Raw genomic sequence first — 20508 nt, forward strand, 5'->3', positions numbered from 1 at the left:
GTGTTCGCCCGCCCCGAATCGCGGGGCTTGGGTCGGCCCGCCACGGACCTTTCACCATCCGGCGCGGCCTGAAATAGGCCGCGGGATTTTTCACCGCCCAGCGGGGGCTTCAATGTCGGGAGCCCCGACCGTCCCGACGTGGCAACTCCAACAGCCTGACCGCGGGACAAGACGGCAGGGAAGAGAAAAAGACATTCTGGCCTTCCATCACAGTGAGGAGGGACTGGAGGAGACTCACTGTGATGGATGTTTCTTTTGTTTGGTGTTAGTTGTGATTGTATGTGTTATTGCATTTTTATTGATTAATCTTATTGGTCTTATTGTTCAACTGCAGGTAATGTTTCATTTCACTACACATTTATGTGTATGTGACAAATAAACGACTATTGACTATTGACTTCCATAAGCTCAGGTACTGTCCGATTCATTTCTACTGCATTGTGGACATTAGGCTGTCTCTGGAATTGTTGCCGACAAATGCTGAGAATTATATTCTGTGCTCTGCATCGTTTCCTTTCTTCTATCTATTGTACTTGAGTTGGGCTTGATTGTATCTAAGTATAGTATCAACTGATTTGATTGGAAAGCATGCAAAACAAATCTTATCACTGTACTTCGGCACACATGACAATAATAAACCCAAACCTAAAACTACAGAGGTCATTCACCTGCTTAAGTTAAACCTAAGTATCTACATTCATGGATGTTTGGAGTTGGCTAACTGCTTTTAAGAATACAATATTCCATCCTCTCAACCCCTAGAAGAGGTTAAAACATTCCTATATGACTTAAAAGCTTATTATATCTGTGGAATTTCAGGTTATAAAAAACATAGGAACTCTGTAGAAACTTAGAGACCAGGTTCAGCTCAGAATATGCATTTGCAGCAGTTGGGTATTTCTGCATTCAGTTCAAGAAACACAATGACACCAGATAAATGCATCCTGATGTCAAGTATGTATTATCTCAACCAAACCCTCAAAATATCTTACTAGGTTACATTATCCATGCATATTTCTTGGCAGTAGCAGGTTAAGAAAAATATTCCATTGCTCTCATTTAAGCTAACAGGACCTCCAGTAGAAACATATTAATACAAGCAAGATGGATTCCAACAGCAATATAATCCCACCTATCTACAAAATAGTAATGTTTCGATTCAATAACCTATATTTAACCGGATTAACTTTCTCAACTGACTCAATCTCAATATAAGCCATGCAAATTCTGCAGTATCCCTCCTGCATTTGTACGACCATATGCAATGCTTTTAAATATTGGATCCCAGATCAATTATATTATTTTTCTTTGTAAATAACCACCATAAACCTGGAATCAACTTTCATATACCATTGGTTGTCAAGTATACATCTTCTGCTCCATCCTTGATTTTATGACTCTCACCATGAAACCACTTTCTCACATTTTTTGAAGCAGCATTTCACCAATATTTTCTGAAGTCTAATAAATTACAATTTTTACATTCCCTAAGAATGTCCAAAAAGTCTAAAACAAAAGTGCCATCTATGCTGAGCATGGAAGATACTGAAACTGGGTGGAATTCAGATTCATGTTGTACAGCTGGGAGATGGGTCAGGCTTGATTTGAGTGAGAATTGCAGGGAAAATGAAAAGATCTCATTCTTCTGAGACTCCTTAATGCCATTCATTCCACAATAAACTTACATTCAACTTACCATCTAAATTTTCTATACGTTCAATGTTATTTAAAGCCAGATTAAGGTATTCCATTTTTTTCAGTCTCCCAACATTTTCTGAAAAACAAAATGAAACAAGTAACTCAACTAACAATCAAAGTGAAAGATACCGTGAAGTAGAAAGCTTCACAATTAAGAATAATGGCGAGATAATCTGCTAATCGATTTACCATGATTCAAAGTGAAGTAAAAAGCAACATCAGGCATATGCACACTGCATAAATCAAGAAATTGTTGTGTATATTGGCCTTCCCCTGCAGAGGTATCTGTTTTACAGTATCATCCCATCAGATCAAACACTCAAAATGTAAAGGTCATGTATTTGTCCAACTATAAACTAAGCTAAGAAAATTATTTATGTCTAATTGCATTTTCCTATTTATAGAAGATTTGGCATTGAACCAAATATTTTAATGGATAGTTTCTGGTTTAGAGTCATAGAGTCTTTAATCTGACTGGCTTGAGAAGATACAGGTTATCTTATCATGTTACCACTGATATCAGATCCTCTGGCACAGTCTATCACTCCATTTCATCTCATTTCTCAGCACGAGCTACAATGCAGAAACCCACAAAATATTTGTAGTCTAGTATAAGTGTCTAGAACGGCAAGTTCCAATTATTTGTTGTCAAATTCAAGATCTCCATCGATATCTGAAAGGCTAGGATATTATTGGGAAGGTAGTTTTGCTGGGTGGGTACAATATATTTGTTACACTACATCTAGAATGTTATGTACAATTCGAGACATTGCATATTAAAAAGTATCTATTACGATTTATAGGAGCATTGTGCAAATGTTGTCCAAGAATTACATATTGATTGCAATAATTGTTTAGAATGTAGTAGATTATAGAGTCATTACCAGTGTCAGGACATAGGGTAACATTGTGATATTCTGTACAAATAATTATTTTGTGATTGATAGATTTTTGTTAGGCAAGTATATTAAAGGATATGGATCATGACAAGTAGGTTTAGATAAAAATGAGTGCAGCTGCAAATCACTACGGATCAGCCACTGTTTAACTAAACGTTATGCCGATCTGAGGGACTGACTGGACTATTCTTATTCCAATATTCCTACATCATAAGAGTTGTACATACATTAGAGTGACTAGGGTAAATGTATCAAATGGTTAGAACAATAAACATTTTAAAATATGAAATGTTATGAAAGCTGAGACCTGAAGAAACCTATCTTCATTCTGATAATTTAGAAAAATATATTAACAACATACTTCTTTTTGGCTGTGATTGCATGTTCTCACATGATATTACATTAATTTGGAAATTATTATTTATTAAGAATTAAATCACAAAACATTTAGAAGCTGATTATTTTGATTTTAAAAATTGCTTTACGTTCCCAACTTTATAACTTCAGTTTTTGATATGAATTGGAGTATTCAAGGCAAATTCTACTTTTATGCAGCTATCATCTTTATCCAGTTGATCCAAATCAATGTGTATTTCACCAAAAACTTCCACTTATGGCATAAAGGTTTATTTCCAGAGTGTGTGAGTGAGTGTGAGTATGAGTGAGTGTGAGTGAGTGTGTGTGTGTGTGGGGGGGGGGAGGATAAACAATTTACAGCAAGCTGAGTAGATGGTTATTAATAACCTTAACTTTTCAGTTCTGTTGAAGGGTCCCTGAGTTGAAATATTCATTCTGTTTCTCCCTCTACAGATGCTGCCTGACTGCTGAGCGGTGTGGTGAATTGGTAAAATGACATGGCAGCATTTACATTCATGATCATGTAACTAGCACCATACCCTAAATGCAAAACAATATGATTATGCATTTTTCCATTTGTAATTTTTGGAGATTTACTAAATGAGGCTTTTAGTTACTGTGTGAGAGTGAAGACTTGTTTTTTTTGCAACTGATCTAACGAGAAGGGACTCAAGTAGAAAATGACTGAGAACACAGAAAAAAGGTTTTGTTAAATGTTGAAACAATTAGTTACAAACCACTGCAATTGCTAAAAGAGTAAAATTAAAGGGAATGCTGAAAAAAACTGACCAGGCCAGGGAGTACTTACGATGAGAGAAAAACTGGGTTAATGTTTAAGTTGAAGGGCTTTCAATGAAACTGAGTAGCTTAGTAATATAGTGGGAAAGCTAGTTAGCTAAAATTGTTGAATTCAAGCTTTTAATGAGCTTAGTAGGAAGATGAGATGCTGTTTCTTACACTTGCATTGGGCTTAATTGAACAGCATTAATGGGCAAAGAAAAATATGTCAGAATGGGAATTGGATGGAGAATAGAAGTGACAGGCAAATGGAAACTCATTTTCATCTTTGTGGGTTGAATGGTATTTGGCAAAGTGATCATCTAATCTACATTTGGTTTTTCTAATGACGACAAGTCAAAGTGTGAGCAATAAATGTAGTACACTGTGGGAAGTAGTATAAACCAAAAAATGCTACCAGCTAGGATCAAATGTTGGATTATTCAGTTTCTCTTAGTCTTCATCCAACATCCAGGATTTGAGTATAGGAGCAAAGAGGTCCTACTGCAGTTGTACAGGGCACTGGTGAGACCACCCCTGGAGTATTGTGTGCAGTTTTTGTCTCCTATTTTGAGGGAGGACATTCTTGCTATTAAGGGAATGCAGCATAGGTACACGAGGTTAATTCCCGGGATGGCGGGACTGTCATATGATGAAAGAATGGAACGACTGGGCTTGTATTCACTGGAATTTAGATGAGAGGGGATCTTATAGAAACATATAAAATTATCAAAGGATTGGACACGCTAGATGCAGAAAACATGTTCCCAATGTTGGGGGAGTCGAGAACCAGGGGCCACAGTTTATGAAAAAGGGGTAAACCATTTAGAACTGAGATGAGGAAAAACTTTTTCACCCAGAGAGTTGTGAATTTGTGGAATTTTCTGCCTCAGAAGATAGTGGAGGCTGATTCACTCGATGCATTCAAAAGATAGTTAGATAGAGCTATTAGAGCTGGTGGAATCAAGGGATTTGGGGAGAAGGCAGGAACGGGCTACTGATTGTGGATGATCAGCCATGATCACATTCAATGGCAATGCTGATTTCTGTAAACCAATCCTCTATGAAAGTATATTCGGCACCCGACTCTGACTTCACCCACACACATAAACGTACATACAGCTATTGCCATCCCTCCAATCCATGCGGTCTGACCACCTTCACTAATTTCCTGCTGGAACCTTCTTTAAAGCCTTCAGAAAATGAAAGTTCATAATCCCCACATTTCTTCCTTCTCTATTCTATTTCTCAGATCCTCAAAGAATCCCAACAGATTAGCCAACAATAATTTTCTTTGAAAAATCCACACTGACTGTTCAGACCAATTGCTTTTTTCTTGGTGTTCTGTTATTACATCCTTCAATATAGATTCCGGCATTCTTCAGTTTTCAGGAATCATTCCAGAATCTATAGAATTTTGAATAATGATGATCAATAAATTCAGCAACCTCACAGCCATCACGTTCAAAATTCTGCGATATAAATCATCAGGTCCTTGGTTTCAGTTTCACCAGTTTCTCGAGTACATTTTGTGTTACCAATATAAAATCCTTCAATTGCTCATTCTCTCGAGACCCTTGGTTCTCCAGTATTTCTGGCAGGTTATTTGTGTCCACTTCCATTAAGACAAACTTTTGTTTTTTCTCTGCTGTTTGCTTATTCTGCAACAATAGAACATTCTGCCTCTATAAGGAACCCACATTAGCTCTTGTCTTTTCTTTTTCACATACTTTTAGAATCTCTTACCATTATTTGTTATGGTTCCAGAGAGTTTATTCTTCTAATTTATCTTTAGTTTATTGATCAATTTTGCTGAGTTCTCAAAATTTCCCAGTCCCCTGGTCTGCTAATAATGGCAGCTATATAAGCTTCATATATCCTTACTACAACGGAGACCAATCAGCTCATCTCATGCCTGAAAGTACTAAATGAATTTCATTTAACATAGAAACATAGAAAATATGTGCAGCAGGAGGCCATTCGGCCCTTCGAGCCAGCACCGCCATTCATTGTGATCATGGCTGATCATCCAAAATCAGTAACCCGTGCCTGCCTTTTCCCCATTCCCTTGATTCCGCTAGCTCCAAGAGCTCTATGTAACTCTCTTTTAAATTCATCCAGTGAATTGGCCTCCACTGCCTTCTGTGGCAGAGAATTCCACAAATTCACAACTCTCTGGGTGAGCAAAGGACTTAGTACTATCCTTAATGATTTTATAATATTCAAGGTAATTTATATTTGCAAAGTACTTCAGAATAATTGAAATTCACATCTTTACATTTGGTACATTACTAACAATCAAACATAAGAAAATGGTACGATTATTATTGCACAACTTAGCAAATCTGACTGGACTTACCAATTTTAGGAATCAAGTTATTTTGAAAGTAGACGATTTTCAGATCTCTGCACCATTTATCAATATGTTCAATTCTCTCTATTTCTTGTTGGTGCAATGAAATTTCTTCCAGTGAAAATATCTCACTGTTATTATGTTCTGCTCGTTGCCTTATCAAACTTTCAGTAACTGTAAAACGTCAAAATAAGTAAGACAACCCAAATCTTTTTGGTAATATCTTTGAGACAATCAAAGCATAAAACAAATGACATTTCAGTAGACATTCACATATTTCAGTTTAGTTTAGTTTAATGTCACGTGAAAAGTACATCAGTCATTGAAAGTAAGCATGCAGGTACAGCAGGCAGTGAAGAAAGCAAATGGCATGTTGGCCTCCAAAGACGTACAGGTATGTAGGTTAATTGGCTGGGTAAATGTAAAAATTGTCCCTAGTGGGTGTAGGATAGTGTTAATGTACGGGGATCGCTGGGCGGCACGGACTTGGAGGGCCGAAAAGGCCTGTTTCCGGCTGTATATATATATGATAGCGAGAGGATTTTATAGGACAAGGAGGTCCTACTGCAGTGGTACAGGGCCCTGGTGAGACCACGCCTGGAGTATTGTGTGCAGTTTTGGTCTCCTAATTTGAGGAAGGACATTCTTGCTATTGAGGGAGTACAGCGTAGGTTCACCAGGTTAATTCCCGGGATGGCGGGACTGACATATAAAGAATGGGTCGACTGGGCTCATATTCACTGGAATTTAGAAGAATGAGAGGGAATCTTACAGAAACATATAAAATTCTTAAGGGATTGGACAGGCGAGATGCAGGAAAAATATTCCCGATGAGTCCAGAACCAGTGGTCACAGTTTAAGAATAAGGGGTGGCAGGAACTGGGTACTGATTTTGGATGATCAGCCATGATCATATTGAATGGCGGTGCTGGCTCAAAGGGCATAATGGCCTACTCCTGCACTTATTTTCTATGTTTCTATGAAAAGGTTTTGTTGCATGCTATCCAGTCAGCAGAAAGAAATACATGATTACCATCATGCCATTTACAGTGTATAGATAGAAATAGAGATTTAAGAGTGTGGATCGATTGTAATAGATGTTTGTAAATCTGCTTCTGTGGCTAGCACGCAAATAGTCCCCTGGGTTGGGTGTCATCGACATGGCATAATGAATTGAGAAAAAAATCTCAAATGACACATGGAAAACATTTGAACCTGATGAGGTTTCTAATTTGTCACCACTAAAATATACATGCAATGTAAAATTAAAACAAATTACTCATTACAATTAAAACACAGAGTACTTGTGCTATAACACTAGGATAAGCACTCAACCAAAATAAACAAGCCCAATGCCAAAGTAGTATCTAAGCTGCCTATACACAGATAAAAAAAAGTGCTGTAGTACCTCAGCAGGAGAGGCACAAAACATAGAGAAACAGTTAACGTTTCAGGTCCATTGTCTTTCAATATATTTTATTTTAATTTTTTTATTTTATATGCTGTAAATTTCATGATTAATTTTATTCGGTTTAAATTATGTTGTTGGCAACAGGCTTCACGGGACAGTCAGACGATGAGGTGCCATGTTTAGGTCACCGGCTTGGCAGTACAGAGATGGTGGGGTTGAGATTTGGTACAGTGTTAATTGTTCCGAAGATAGAGTGCTGGAGTAACTCCAGCAGTTCAGGCAGCATCTCTGGAGAGAAGGAATACATTTTGGGTTGAGACCCTTCATCAGACTAAGAGTCAGGGAGGGGGACACTGGAGAGATGGGAAGGTACAGAACAAATCAGAGCCTGCATCTGAAGAAAGGGACAGAGAGTGGGAATGCAAGGGACACTTGAAATTAGAGAAATCAATATTCATCTCTAACTTCAAGTGACCCTTGCATTCCCTCTCTCTCTGTCCCTCCCCAACCCTGGTCCTCTTGCTAATTTCAGGTTTGTATTGCTTCATCTCATCCCCAGGCTCAGCCAACAATGGACCATAGATAGACACCAAAAGCTGGTGTAACTCAGTGGGACAGGCAGTATCTCTGGAGGAGAAATTGACCACTGTGGGCTCCACCTTTCTGGAGTCACCGATATAGGCTTTGCTTAGTTCCGAACCTTCCCATACTTCTAGTTTTCCCCCTCCCTGACTCTCAGTCTGATGAAGGGTCTCGACCCAAAACGTTACCCATTCCTTCTCTCCCGAGATGCTGCCTGTCCTCCTAACTGACTCCAGCAATTTTGTGTTGATCTGTGTAAACCAGCATCTGCCGTTCCTTCCTGCAGATGACTCGTGTCTGACTTCGGCCACCCGTCAACGTGCTGGCTGCTACCCGAGATGCTGCTCCCCGCCATGTCCAGGCCCAGGGCGGCCACCCACAGGCGACACCGAGGAGCTGTTGGGGCCGAGTGTCACCGACTGTCTGTGGCGCCTCAGCTCAGGGCGGCCGCTATCCTCATGGCCGTGCCTCGGGCCGGCCTGGGGAGCAGAGCCAGGGGCCGGGCCGGACAGGTGTGGGCCGCGGCCAGTTCCGCTCCCGCTCTCTCGCTTACTCGGCGTTGCCGCCATCACCACTCAACTCCCAACTCACTTCGCACCATGGCGGCGGCTGCGGCTCCTCCAAACACTCAGGTAACCACGGCAACCTCTCCCAGCTCAGGGCGGCCGCTATCCTCATGGCCGTGCCTCGGGCCGGCCTGGGGAGCAGAGCCAGGCTGGGCCGGGCCGGACAGGACAGGTGTGGGCCGCGGCCAGTTCCGCTCCCGCTCCCGCTCACTCACTCGGCGTTGCCGCCATCACCCCTCAACTTCCCCAACTCACTTCGCACCATGGCGGCGGCGGCTCCTCCAAACACCCGGGTAACCACGGCAACCTCTTCCCTCCCCTCCCCGCCCCTTCTTCCCCCAGCTACCCATCTGCGAGCAGCAACCACCAGATTATCTGTTTCTTTTTATTGTTTAAGAAATTTAAAGTGTTGGTGGACAATATCTCAAGGAGACTGAAGGATATTTCCAACACAGCAGGGACAGAGATGTATAAGAAGATAACTGCAGATGCTGGTACAAATCGAAGGTATTTATTCACAAAATGCTGGAGTAACTCAGCAGGTCAGGCAGCATCTCAGGAGAGAAGGAATGGGTGACGTTTCGGGTCGAGACCCTTCTTCAAACAGAGATGCATTGGTGACTGACTGCACAGGAACGCTCCAGCATGGAAAGCAGTTTGATTCTTTCAAAGACCGAAACAAGCCATTCAAGGTCAAAATTTGGCAAACAGGAAGCAATTAAAGGCTGCGAAGAAGGCGCAGGAGTGATGAGTTCAGGGCAAAGGGCAAAATGGACTTGATAAATGGTGCTCCTGAGTTGTCCCAGGGGGAAAGAACATATCCTTGGAATGACAGTCATTCAGATTAATACAAGTGGTAGAAAACAATAATGGGTTTGCTACTGAATGAGAGACTACAATAACAATTAGAGATAGACAATAGGTGCAGGAGTAGGCCATTCAGCCCTTCGAGCCAGCACCGCCATTCAATGTGATCATGGCTGATCATTCTCAATCAGTACCCCGTTCCTGCTTTCTCCCCATACCCCCTGACTCCGCTATCCTTAACAGCTCTATCTAGCCCTCTCTTGAATGTATTCAGAGAATTGGCCTCCACTGCCTTCTGAGGCAGAGAATTCCACAGATTCACAACTCTCTGACTGAAATTTTTTTTTCTCATCTCTGTTCTAAATGGCCTACCCCTTATTCTTAAACTGTGGCCCCTGGTTCTGGACTCCCCCAACATTGGGAACATGTTTCCTGCCTCTAATGTGTCCAACCCCTTAATAATCTTATACGTTTTGATAAGATCCCCTCTCATCCTTCTAAATTCCGGTGTATACAAGCCTAGTCGCTCCAGTCTTTCAACATATGACAGTCCCGCCATGCAACATATTAATGATTATCTGTTAATCTAATAAATATTTTTTTAAAGAGGTAAGAGTAGACAATTGTAATATAGTAAATGTATATTATCTAGCTTTTCAAACACCTATATCAAGATACCTCATATTAATTTTATAAGATCAAGCAATGTGCTTGATCAGAGTGTGAGAATGAAAGGGCAGTTATATGCAGTGGAAGGTAATGGATAATGGAGTTCCATGCAGATCAGTGCTGGGGCACTGCTGATCACAAATTACATAAATGACGTAAGACTTGTGGGAGAAATCAAGGTCATGCTTTTCTAGTGACTTCCATAACTTTTGTATGCCAGTCAGATCACTTCCAGTCTGTTCCACTATTCAGGAATGGTGAAATTCCTGCTAAAAATATTTACAATTTCAACAATGAGGAAAAAAAACTAGAGCATGTAGAATATAAATGTCCAAAGAAAGCCGACAAACAAGAGATGAATAAACTCGTACCAATACAAGCTTTCTTTAGCTTTATTATATAGACCTCTAGATGAAAATGCTATATGTTAACCGAAAGTGAATACAATTTTTGTTTAATCAAGATGGCAACCCTAACCACAATAGTCGTAGAGTGACATGGAATGGAAAGTGTTAAAAGTTCTGCCTCACTCCTCCCATTTCTAAACTCACATTCACACCAAAAGGAAAGTTTCAAAAATACTCTTGGCTCCTAGAAACAGACATTGTAACATTGGGTATGTAATTATATGCAGAATTATCAATCATCTTCCTTTCTTGATATTGTGGACCAAAAAAACTGGGGATGTTTATTGCTCACAGGCAGTAAATAGGTGATTTAACCCGTACATTCAAAAGTTTCAAAGGTCTTTTATTGTCACATGTGCCAATTAAGGTACAGTGATATGCGAATTACCATACAGCCATATGAAAAAGAAAAGTAAAACCAACAACTAAATGTGTTTCATATACAAGCAGTTTAATTTACCCAACGCAGAAACAGCACCAAACCATTTATATAGAAGATGGCTTGAATAAACATTATTAAAAGTTAAAGAACGTGATACATTTTTAGAAATGTATCTCCATAGTTTTTGGCAATTGTTTCATGAACAATTAACAGTACAAAACACATTTAGGCTAACTTTTCTCACAAGAAACAATCAAAAAAGCAAGCCAATAAGCAAAAGAATGCTGCTCACAAACTACCTTGCCTTTTGTATGATTGGGAGGATTATTTGAAAAATTAATAATGTTTGGATTGTTTTAATTTTTTTAATTTTTCCATGTAGAATTGCAGGCTCTCCTTGGAATAGCCATTTGGTCAGTACACCCGATTTTCATTTTCAAATATTTGCAATTTACAAAGGCAGCGTAGCTTAACCATCAAATCTAATCTCAAGCATTTTGACAGATGATCAACAGTTAAACAAAAACTAACCACTACCTCCAAAAGGAACTGCCTTGCTTAAATAGCTCAATATTTTGAACTAAGATGTTATCATTCAAAAGCAAAATGCACCTCTCAAAATCGTAAATATTACAGAAAGTACTCAAAATTCTCAACAGGCAGTCAGTATCTGTGGAGAAAAAAGACAGTTTGAATGTTTTATTACTTTACTAAGGAAATGGTAAAAAGATATTGGCCTGGAGCGTTAAACAGTGGCATTTGACGCTTTTAGAATATGCAGGGATTGGAAGGATATGGATCATCTGCAGCCAGAAGGGATTTGTTTAATTTGCCATCATGTTTGGACTGAAGGGCCTGTTCCTGTTCCTGTTGTATGATTCTCCTTTACCTTGCTCAGACAAGCATTTCCCATGAATACTTACTTGCTGAGTATTTCGCAAGTTCTATGTATCATTCTAAAACCTATTAGTTTTATATCTGGACATTGGCAAAAGGACAATTTTCTTTGGCTAAAGAAACTAAATTTTGAAACATGCTGAGGAAATGATCCATCTTTGGTTACACCTGAGAGTACTGGATACCAGAGCCGAGCACAACTGGCAGCAAATCCCCTTCCACATCTGTAGCTCCAGTGACTAGAGAGAAATTTCTGTGTGTTTATTTGAAAATTATTCTCACAGAATAAATGCTATACTTGAAAGCCTGCACTGTGGACATTGCCAACGATTTAATAATTTTAAATGTGCTAAAGTAAAATGAATCTATAAGGAAACAAAACTGTTTTCCTTATGATGATCGTGAATTTTTGGAACTTTCTTCCTGAAAGATCAGTGGAAGCAGAGTCTGAATATTTTTAAGGCAGAGTTCAGTAGGATATTTAATAAACAAGAGGATGAACATGGGTAGCTAAAAATGTTGACTTTAAGATACAATCTGAGCGGTCATGATCTTACAAAATGGCAAAGCAGACTTGAGAGATCAAGTGGCCTCCTCCTTTAGTTCATTCACATGTTCGTAGAAGTGAAGTGATGTTAGGCAGAATCATTACCGAGGAGAAATAGTTAATGTTCTAGGTTTATGATCTTCCATCAAAATTGTTTATTTTACAGATGCAACAGGTTTATATCAATTGTTATATCGATTTTGTTAAAGCCCTGTACACAGATTCTTAACTTGAAGAGGATTAAATATTTATTTATAGCTGCATGCTCTAATTCCCTAGTCAATATATTCATAGTCATCGAGACATTCAACTCAGAAACAGGTCCTTCAGCCCACCATTCATGCTGTCCAACAAATCATATATATTAATCCCATTCCATCTGTAGTCTGCTATACCTTGGTCATTCAGGTGCTTATCCATGTTTCTTAAATGGTTAACGGTACTTTATTGTCACATGCACTAGATACAATTAAATTCCTTTATTGTATACAGTTCAGTAAAAATCTTACTATACATAGACACAATCATACTTCAGTACTAGAGTGTAGGAATAGTAGATTACACTGCAACAGTACACAAATCGCTATGTTTCCAGCATCATTTTGTCCGATACAGCGTTGTAAACTATTAAAAATTATCTTCATTGCTGATCTTATTACTAAAGGAAGGCCGTTGAAGAATCAGGCCAAATGGTTGAGTCTAGGTGATTTCCAGGTAATTTCTGCAGTGATGTCCTGGTACTAGGACAATTGGCCTCCGACAAGCATATCTATTGGAGCTGTCCCCCTTGATGCATATTTACTTTAGTTTTATCAGGGATGTGAGAGTAACTGCCTTCAGCACCTTCTAGGCATTGTGTTCCAGATTCCAACCACTCTCTGGGTGGAAAACAAATCCTTAGATCTCCTTTAAATTTCTTATTAATTCATCTTAAATCATTGCCCTCTAGTCTTGGTCACCTCTGCCATAGGGAATGGTTTCTTAAACCTACACTATTTATGCTTCACAAAATGTTGTACACCTCTATCAGACAGTGGTGCAGCTGGTAGAATTGCTGCCTCACAGCGCCAGTGACCTGGGTTTGATTCTGACCTCGGGTGTTGTCTGTGTAGACTTTGCACGTTCTCCAAGTGACATCGTGGGTTTCCTCCCAGTGTTCCATTTTCCTTCCACATCAACAGTCAATCATGCTTTATTTGTCACATATGCAACTGCACAGTTTACATGTATTACACATGCAGGCGTCGCCTTTATTGGCACCATTATTCAAAGTCCAAAGTCCAGTTGGCCCTTGCGCTTGATGTACGGGTGTCGTTCCCAGAAACCGATGTCCCAACATCCCATAGATGCGTGTAAATGTAAATGACCATCAACCACCAGTTCACTCTAGTTCTATATTATTCCATTTTAATGTCCATACCCTACACATTGACGCAGCATCTTAGATACATAGAGACACCCTATGCTGTCGTGCCACAGATGAGCTACAACACAGGCTTTTCCCAGAAGGCAACCCCATGGATCACAATGAATTAAACATTATGGCCCAGTAGACTGAAATCCACCAAAGGCCAAAGATTTTCCCCAACATCTCACTAAAAACGTTCACTCAAGTCTTCGATAGACTGTTCATTTAGACTTTTAAAACTTTTTAAATGTTCTAAATTGCAGTTTTTAAAAACATTTTCTATTTCAAATTATTACTTTTTTACTTTATTCTAATAGATCATTAATGTTTCAGAAATATTCAAGGATCTCACGATTCCTCCGTGCTGAATAAAGTCTGTTAAACAAATGGGTAGCGGTCCAGTATTGTGCAATAGACGAGGCACATTTAATTCACAATAATGGCCCCATCTCAGATGCAAGATGTTAGGTTTGTTGTGATGGGGTGAATTGGCATAAAAGATTAATTGATTTACTCAGTAGCTGTTTCTTATTGATAGGATGAATATTTTAGTGGCAAAGCCATATTTACTACCCAATCCAAAATACCAAAATTGTGTTGTGCTTGTAGACAAGGAACTGCAGATGCTGGTTTACAAAAAAAGACACAAAGTACTGTAGTAACTCAGCAGACTAGACAGCTTCTCAAGAAGATATGATAGACAACATTCCTGTTTGGGCACCTCTTCAGTCTGAAGGATTTCAACCTGAAACATCACCTATTAATGTCTTCCAGAAATGCTGCCTGACCCGCTGAGTTACTCCAGCACTTTGTGTCTTTTTATGGTGTGCTTGTGACACCCCCACCAACCCTCACAGGGATTGCTCAGTATTCCAGCCGAGATTTGGAAGTGAGAATTCAAATTCAATACAATCCGACCGAGTTAAGTGTTTGGCAAAGTGAAGAGGTTAAAAAAGTACCCATTTTTTAATGTCTATTTATCAAAATTACTTAAACCCAGCATTGCTGTATACATTTGAAAAAACTGAATGTGACATTTGAACGATTTACTGTTTTTTAGCTCAAATGTTTTAAGCCGTTATAACCAACAACAGAAAATTATCATCTTGACATAATTTTACAGTTATCTGGATTTATTTAGTTCCATACTACATCTCTCAAAAATATACAAAAGAAATTATTTGGAAGGGCAGTACTGTTACGGAGAAAAAAGAGTAAAACCTAAACACAAGGTCTGACATCTGGAAAAATACTTAAGGAGTATTGCCACACATTTTCAGCCATTGATTACAAATGGATAGAATTCAGCTCTCCAAGTACCCATCTTGTCTGTGGCACACAATTGTGCTAACCTATTATAACTTTCATTTCTAAGTGGATGGTCATGGACCTTGGTCTCAGTCTAGAAATTTGAGCACAAATATTGAGCCTGAAATGCCAGCACAATAGAAAAGTTGTGTGTTCTCGGGTGCCATTTTTCAGATAGGATGAAATGGCTCATCTGCTACCTTAGCTGGATATAAAGAATCCCATGGCACTAATTTGACTTAGTATGCAAGAATTATTCAGTGTCATCGCAGTTAACCCTCAATGAACATCACAAAAACAGTTATTTTGGTTTTCACTGCAGTTTCTAGAATTCTGCTATGCATAAATGGTTGTTACGTTCTCTCCATTAATTACCTTAGGCAAGATAGTTCAAAACTAGGTAACTGACTAAAGTGTTTTGGGATGCCCTGAGGTATTGAAAGTCACTTTCTTTGTCAGTTATTATTCTATTGCATAATTTTAAAAAGAGCCCAAAAATTAACACCAGGTTAGTGATTGGTGGAAGCAACAAGAATGTCTTCATCAAAATCAACTTGACACCTCTGTGTCTTGACCTACACTTCGTAAAGCAACAATCGATCGACTTTGTACAGCTCCTAACCCACTTCAACGATACAATTTCCCAGCTACCTTGGACTTATGGTTTAAAAGTGTAAAATTGAATAAGGAATCAGTTAATGAACAAACTACATCTCAAAGCGGTGATTGATTAAAATGACCCGTATGTCAAAGCTTTTTAGCAAGTCTGCTTATCAATCTAACATCAGGAGATTTCTACACATATCATGAAATAGGAAAAAAAAAGCTTAATCGGAGAATGAAGAAATTCAGTTGAAAGCAATAAACCTCATGACTGGAGAACATTAAAAGATCCAAATGGGTTTATTGTATTAACTGGTCCTATCTAATGTAACGTCAATTTGTTCAGTTTACTCATACCATGATCAACACAAAAACCTTAATATTCCCATTAATTTGCATTTGTACATCTCCCAAAGAAACCTATGTCCAGTAGTAAAACGTATCAATTTATACATTAATTCCCATGAGAATATAATGTGAACAGGGTGGCTAAGCAGCAGCATTGGCCCACAACAGTAGTGTTAAACCATAAGTCTGTACGCTAACAATCTGAGACAAATTGAGTGGACCTTTTGATCAAAAAAGCACAGAATTTTCTTGATCTACAAATCACTTGCAGCTTGACTACATTTACAACATATCGGAGAACCCATTTTTGTTCTCTTGAAATTCAAGCAATTGATGATAGCAAAGTAATGCACAAGGAACATGTTCATCAAGATCACCTCTCTTGCTAGGACGTCATTTCTATCAGGATATAAAGTTACTAAGCAAACCATTCATTGAACTGATTTAATACAGCACATAATCATGGTTAATTAGTGCAAAACAATAGTTGCTGAGGTCAGATACTTTGCACCCATGTTACCGAGTCATTGCACTACATCTTAGGTCTCCAGCCACTGATGAACTGCAAGAGTTTCTTAATTTGGAGTTTGCTTAATTTAAAATCTTCAGACAGGATCTCTTCAGTAAGCTGTACAAGTAAATTTCCATCGATTTTCTCCACCACAAACAGTGACACAACCTCCTCAGGTAGACCTATAAATTGTAGGCACTTTGACACCTCTTCAATAGAAAGTCCACAAAGATCAGTTGGTGGCTGCCAAGGTGACCCATCACCACATGAAAGTTGTACTAATTGCAGGTGCGGAGGAGAAGATAATAAAGGATGAGGAGTAGAAAATATGTCCTGTGTATTTTTGTTAGCAAAATTATTGGGTAGTTCTGTTGAACAAACCTGAGGCTCATCCTCAGCCCCATCGATAGGCGAAGGCAGAAACAAAGTTTCTAGAACAACAAATTCCTCATCATTGAATTTTGGTGAAGAGGTGATGAATGGTTGACTTTGCTGTGTGCAATCTTCTAAGACATTTTCTTCATTGTCCTCTGAGAAATAAGCGGTGGATCTTGGGCATTCAGTAGAAGTAATGCGGACAACTTCATCCTTCAATTGTTCCTGTTCAGGGAAGGTAGTAATAGGAAGTCCCTCACATCTCCCAGCACACTCAATGCTCCCATACTGAAACTGTATGGGCTCTGGACTCTTGGGAGTACTTGACATTTTGTGACGAGGATAGCTGTAATAACTTCGCTGTTGAGATCCAAAATTACCAGTCTCTTGGCCATCAATATCCCCATAATGTTGGTTTGGCCACGATGAACGATTTGAACGCGAGTCCATTGTGGGGCTTCTAAGCGGCGATTTAGTTCCACTGTGCATAGAATTAGAGTTGATCCAGTTGCAAGGGTAACAGGAAGCTGGGGAATGCTTCTCACTTGATGGAGGTGTATCATTCTCTGTGGCACCACTGTAAACGTGAAAGCAAATTATTTTAGGCAGTTGAAAATTAGTATTATCTGATTAGAATTGAACCGTTTTCCCTTCAATTGAATCTATCCAGGTGAGAATTAATTTCACATTATCAGCTTTCAACTCAGGCAATTTATTCAGTGCAAAATGTAAATAATGGGGTTCAAAAGTAAAATTAGACAATCTTACCAGCTCTAGTCGCAAATAATTAGCCTTATTTCGACAACTCTTCAATAATTCATTGCAACATTAAACGTGTTTTAAAATTAGAAAGCCAGAGGAAGGCGTTAACTACATATGTGCCATGTTTTAAACAAGTTAGAAAAATAAAACATCTAAAAATTCAGTTACGATGACCTGTTAAAACTGCCTAGCCTAGTCAGAATAGCTGACAAACACGAGGGATGAAGCAGCCTCCCACAGGTGTGATGGGGACAAACAAGGATCCTGCAACAGAGCGAGAGAGAGAAAGGGAAGAGAGAGCACTGTGTGAAGATGGGAAGACACAGAAGTCTGGAGAGGAAGGGCAGTAAAAGCAAGACATGTAGTAGATGTATTTTTCAGCAGTTAAGAATATTAAAAGGTTCTGGTAATACAAAGCTAAAGAACAAAGAGCAGACACAAATCTGAAAAATAGATTAATTTAAGGAAAAGCCTTCCAGAGCTAGGAAGAATATGGTAAAGTGGTATATTCTGTAAACAAAACAGGAATTGACTGTACCAATTATTTGACCAACTGCAGTGGTACATGTAACTCTGTGTGCAAGTCATTAATTCCCTTTGGAGGCCCTTTCCAGCATGAGATAATCATAATGGCATTTTTCATTTGGCAAGTGATCACATAGTGATCAGATAATAAGTTTGTTTATGCAACTATATTAGCGATGGTTAGAATGTTGTCAATGATTTTGGTTGTCTGATTATACAAAGGAAACAGAGGCTGAAGAGACAAAAATATCCAAAAGGCAATGAAGGTTACAAATTTCAGTTCCTGGGACTATTTAATTGAACTCATGGACTCATGGAAATGAGCAGAAGCTACAAGTGTGTGACCATTCCACTTCCTCTGATTGAGGGAATGGTCAATTTAAAAGTATTAGGTGAGGGGAAAGATTAGGAGAATCAAGTTAAAAGCCTGCAATGTTTTAGATATAATGTATGAAAACTATAAAACATCGCATAATTGCAACTTCTCATTTAAACTTTAACTGCTAAATATGGTTGTTAAGCAGTAAAGTAACAGTATTTTTCTCCATCTTTTTTGTCTTTGGAAGGATAACACAAGGGAACAAAATGAACCTGCAAGTTGAAACAAAATGAAAGCGGCTTTCTTTTTGCCTGGGCACATATCTGCCTACATACCTAGGCAACTGATTGCACTCTCTAGGACACAGAAGAAGAAACTTGCTTTCAGAAGAGGTTTGAGTTGGGGAAAACCCAGAAGGTTATCTAAATTGAAAAGAGAACACGGCAAAAACATAACAGCCGTATTATTAGAAGTTTGCACAGGCACCTTTTTGTTGCGCTAGAATTGTAAACTTTTATTCACAACACAGCCCTTCTAATACTAGTATCCTTGCATATGCAAAAAAATGAAAAACAAAGTAGTAATTACAATTTTCAGCTTAGTTGATTTAAAACTAGTGCCATTCTTGCAAAACGAACAACTGGTTGGCTTGCATTTTGGAAATACTCAATCTTCAATAAATACCTGAAGGTGTTCTTAAAGGCAGGAAAATATAGAGAACTACATTTTTGTTTTTTGCAAACCTCCCAGACCCAATTTGGTATTTAAACTGATAAAAAAAAAGGTCAAATCACTCAGCAAAAGATAATGTGCAGAGATGCCCCAAAGTAGAAAGGAAACAAATTAAAACTCTATTTTTAAGAAAGAGATATACAGTGCCCTCCATAATATTTCAGACAAAGACCCATCATTTATTTATTTGCCTCTGTACTCCACAATTTGAGATTTGTAATAGAAAAAAAATCACACGTGGTTAAAGTGCACATTGTCAGATTTTAATAATTGCCATTTTTATACATTTTGGTTTCACCATGTAGAAATTACAAGTGTTTATACATAGTCCCCCCCCCCCATTTCAGTGCACCATAATGTTTGGGACACAGCAACGTCATGTAAATGAAAGTAGTTATGTTTAGTATTTTGTTGCATATCCTTTGCATGCAATGACTGCTTGAAGTCTGCGATTCATGGACATCACCAGTTGCTGGGTGTCTTCTCTGGTGATGCTCTGCCAGGCCTGCATTGCAGCTATCTTTAGCTTATGCTTGTTTTGAGGGCTAGTCCCCTTCAGTTTTCTCTTCAACATGTAAAAGACGGGTTCAATTGGGTTCAGATCTGGTGATTAACTTGGCCACTCAAGAATTGACAATTTTTTACCTTTGAAAATCTCCTTTGTTGCTTTAGCAGTATGTTTGGAATCATTGTCTTGTTGTAGAATGAACCGCCGGCCAGAATTCATTATGCTACTACCATCAGCAGTTGTAACATCAATGAAGATAAGTGAGCCAGTACCTTCAGAAGCCATACTGAAGCTCTTGCCATCACTCTGAAACAAGTTAATCTGTCTCATCGGTCGGTCCACAAGACCTTTTTCCAGAACTGAGGTTGCTCTTTTGAGTACTTTTTGGCAAACTGTAACCTGGCCATCCCATTTTTGCGGCTAACCAGTGGTGTGCATCTTGTAGTGCGGCCTCTGTATTTCTGTTCATGAAGTCTTCTGCGGACAGTGGTCATTGACAAATCCACACCTGATTCCTGAAGAGTGTTTCTGATCTGTTGGCCAGGTGTCTTTATTAAAGAGAGAATTCTTTGTCATCAGCTGTGGAGGTCTTCCTTGGCCTGCCAGTCTCTTTGTGATTAGTAAGCTCTCTTTCTTCTTAATGATGTTCCAAACAGTTGATTTTGGTCAGCCTCAGGTTTGGCTGATGTCTCTAACAGTTTTATTCTTGTTTCTCAGTCTCATGATGGCTTCTTTGACTTTCATTGGCACAACTTTG

At 38.9% G+C, this 20508-nt stretch overlaps 2 protein-coding genes across 9 annotated transcripts in view; both read right to left on the minus strand.

Moving 5' to 3' along the window:
• The window catches only part of dnaaf11 (dynein axonemal assembly factor 11), a 34057-nt gene extending 25128 nt beyond the window's left edge, over positions 1–8929 (minus strand). For 2 of the 5 annotated variants that reach the window (XM_078398519.1, XM_078398523.1), the window contains exons 1-3: positions 8669–8890; positions 6091–6258; positions 1697–1774 (exon numbers count right to left, since the gene is read on the minus strand). In XM_078398519.1, the coding sequence (XP_078254645.1) occupies positions 1697–1774; positions 6091–6258; positions 8669–8678 (256 nt within the window). In that variant the 5' untranslated portion in view covers positions 8679–8890. The other 3 variants (XM_078398520.1, XM_078398521.1, XM_078398522.1) reach the window with 3 other exon arrangements.
• A 2065-nt stretch (positions 8930–10994) lies between these two features.
• Positions 10995–20508, minus strand: part of garem (GRB2 associated, regulator of MAPK1) — a 93446-nt gene continuing 83932 nt past the window's right edge. For all 4 annotated transcript variants that reach the window (XM_078397330.1, XM_078397328.1, XM_078397329.1 and 1 more), the window contains one exon: positions 10995–17482. In XM_078397330.1, the coding sequence (XP_078253456.1) occupies positions 16552–17482 (931 nt within the window). In that variant the 3' untranslated portion in view covers positions 10995–16551. The remainder of the gene's footprint in view (positions 17483–20508) is intronic.

Source organism: Rhinoraja longicauda, chromosome 4, assembly GCF_053455715.1.
Source record: "Rhinoraja longicauda isolate Sanriku21f chromosome 4, sRhiLon1.1, whole genome shotgun sequence".
NCBI classification, from domain to species: Eukaryota; Metazoa; Chordata; class Chondrichthyes; order Rajiformes; family Arhynchobatidae; genus Rhinoraja; species Rhinoraja longicauda.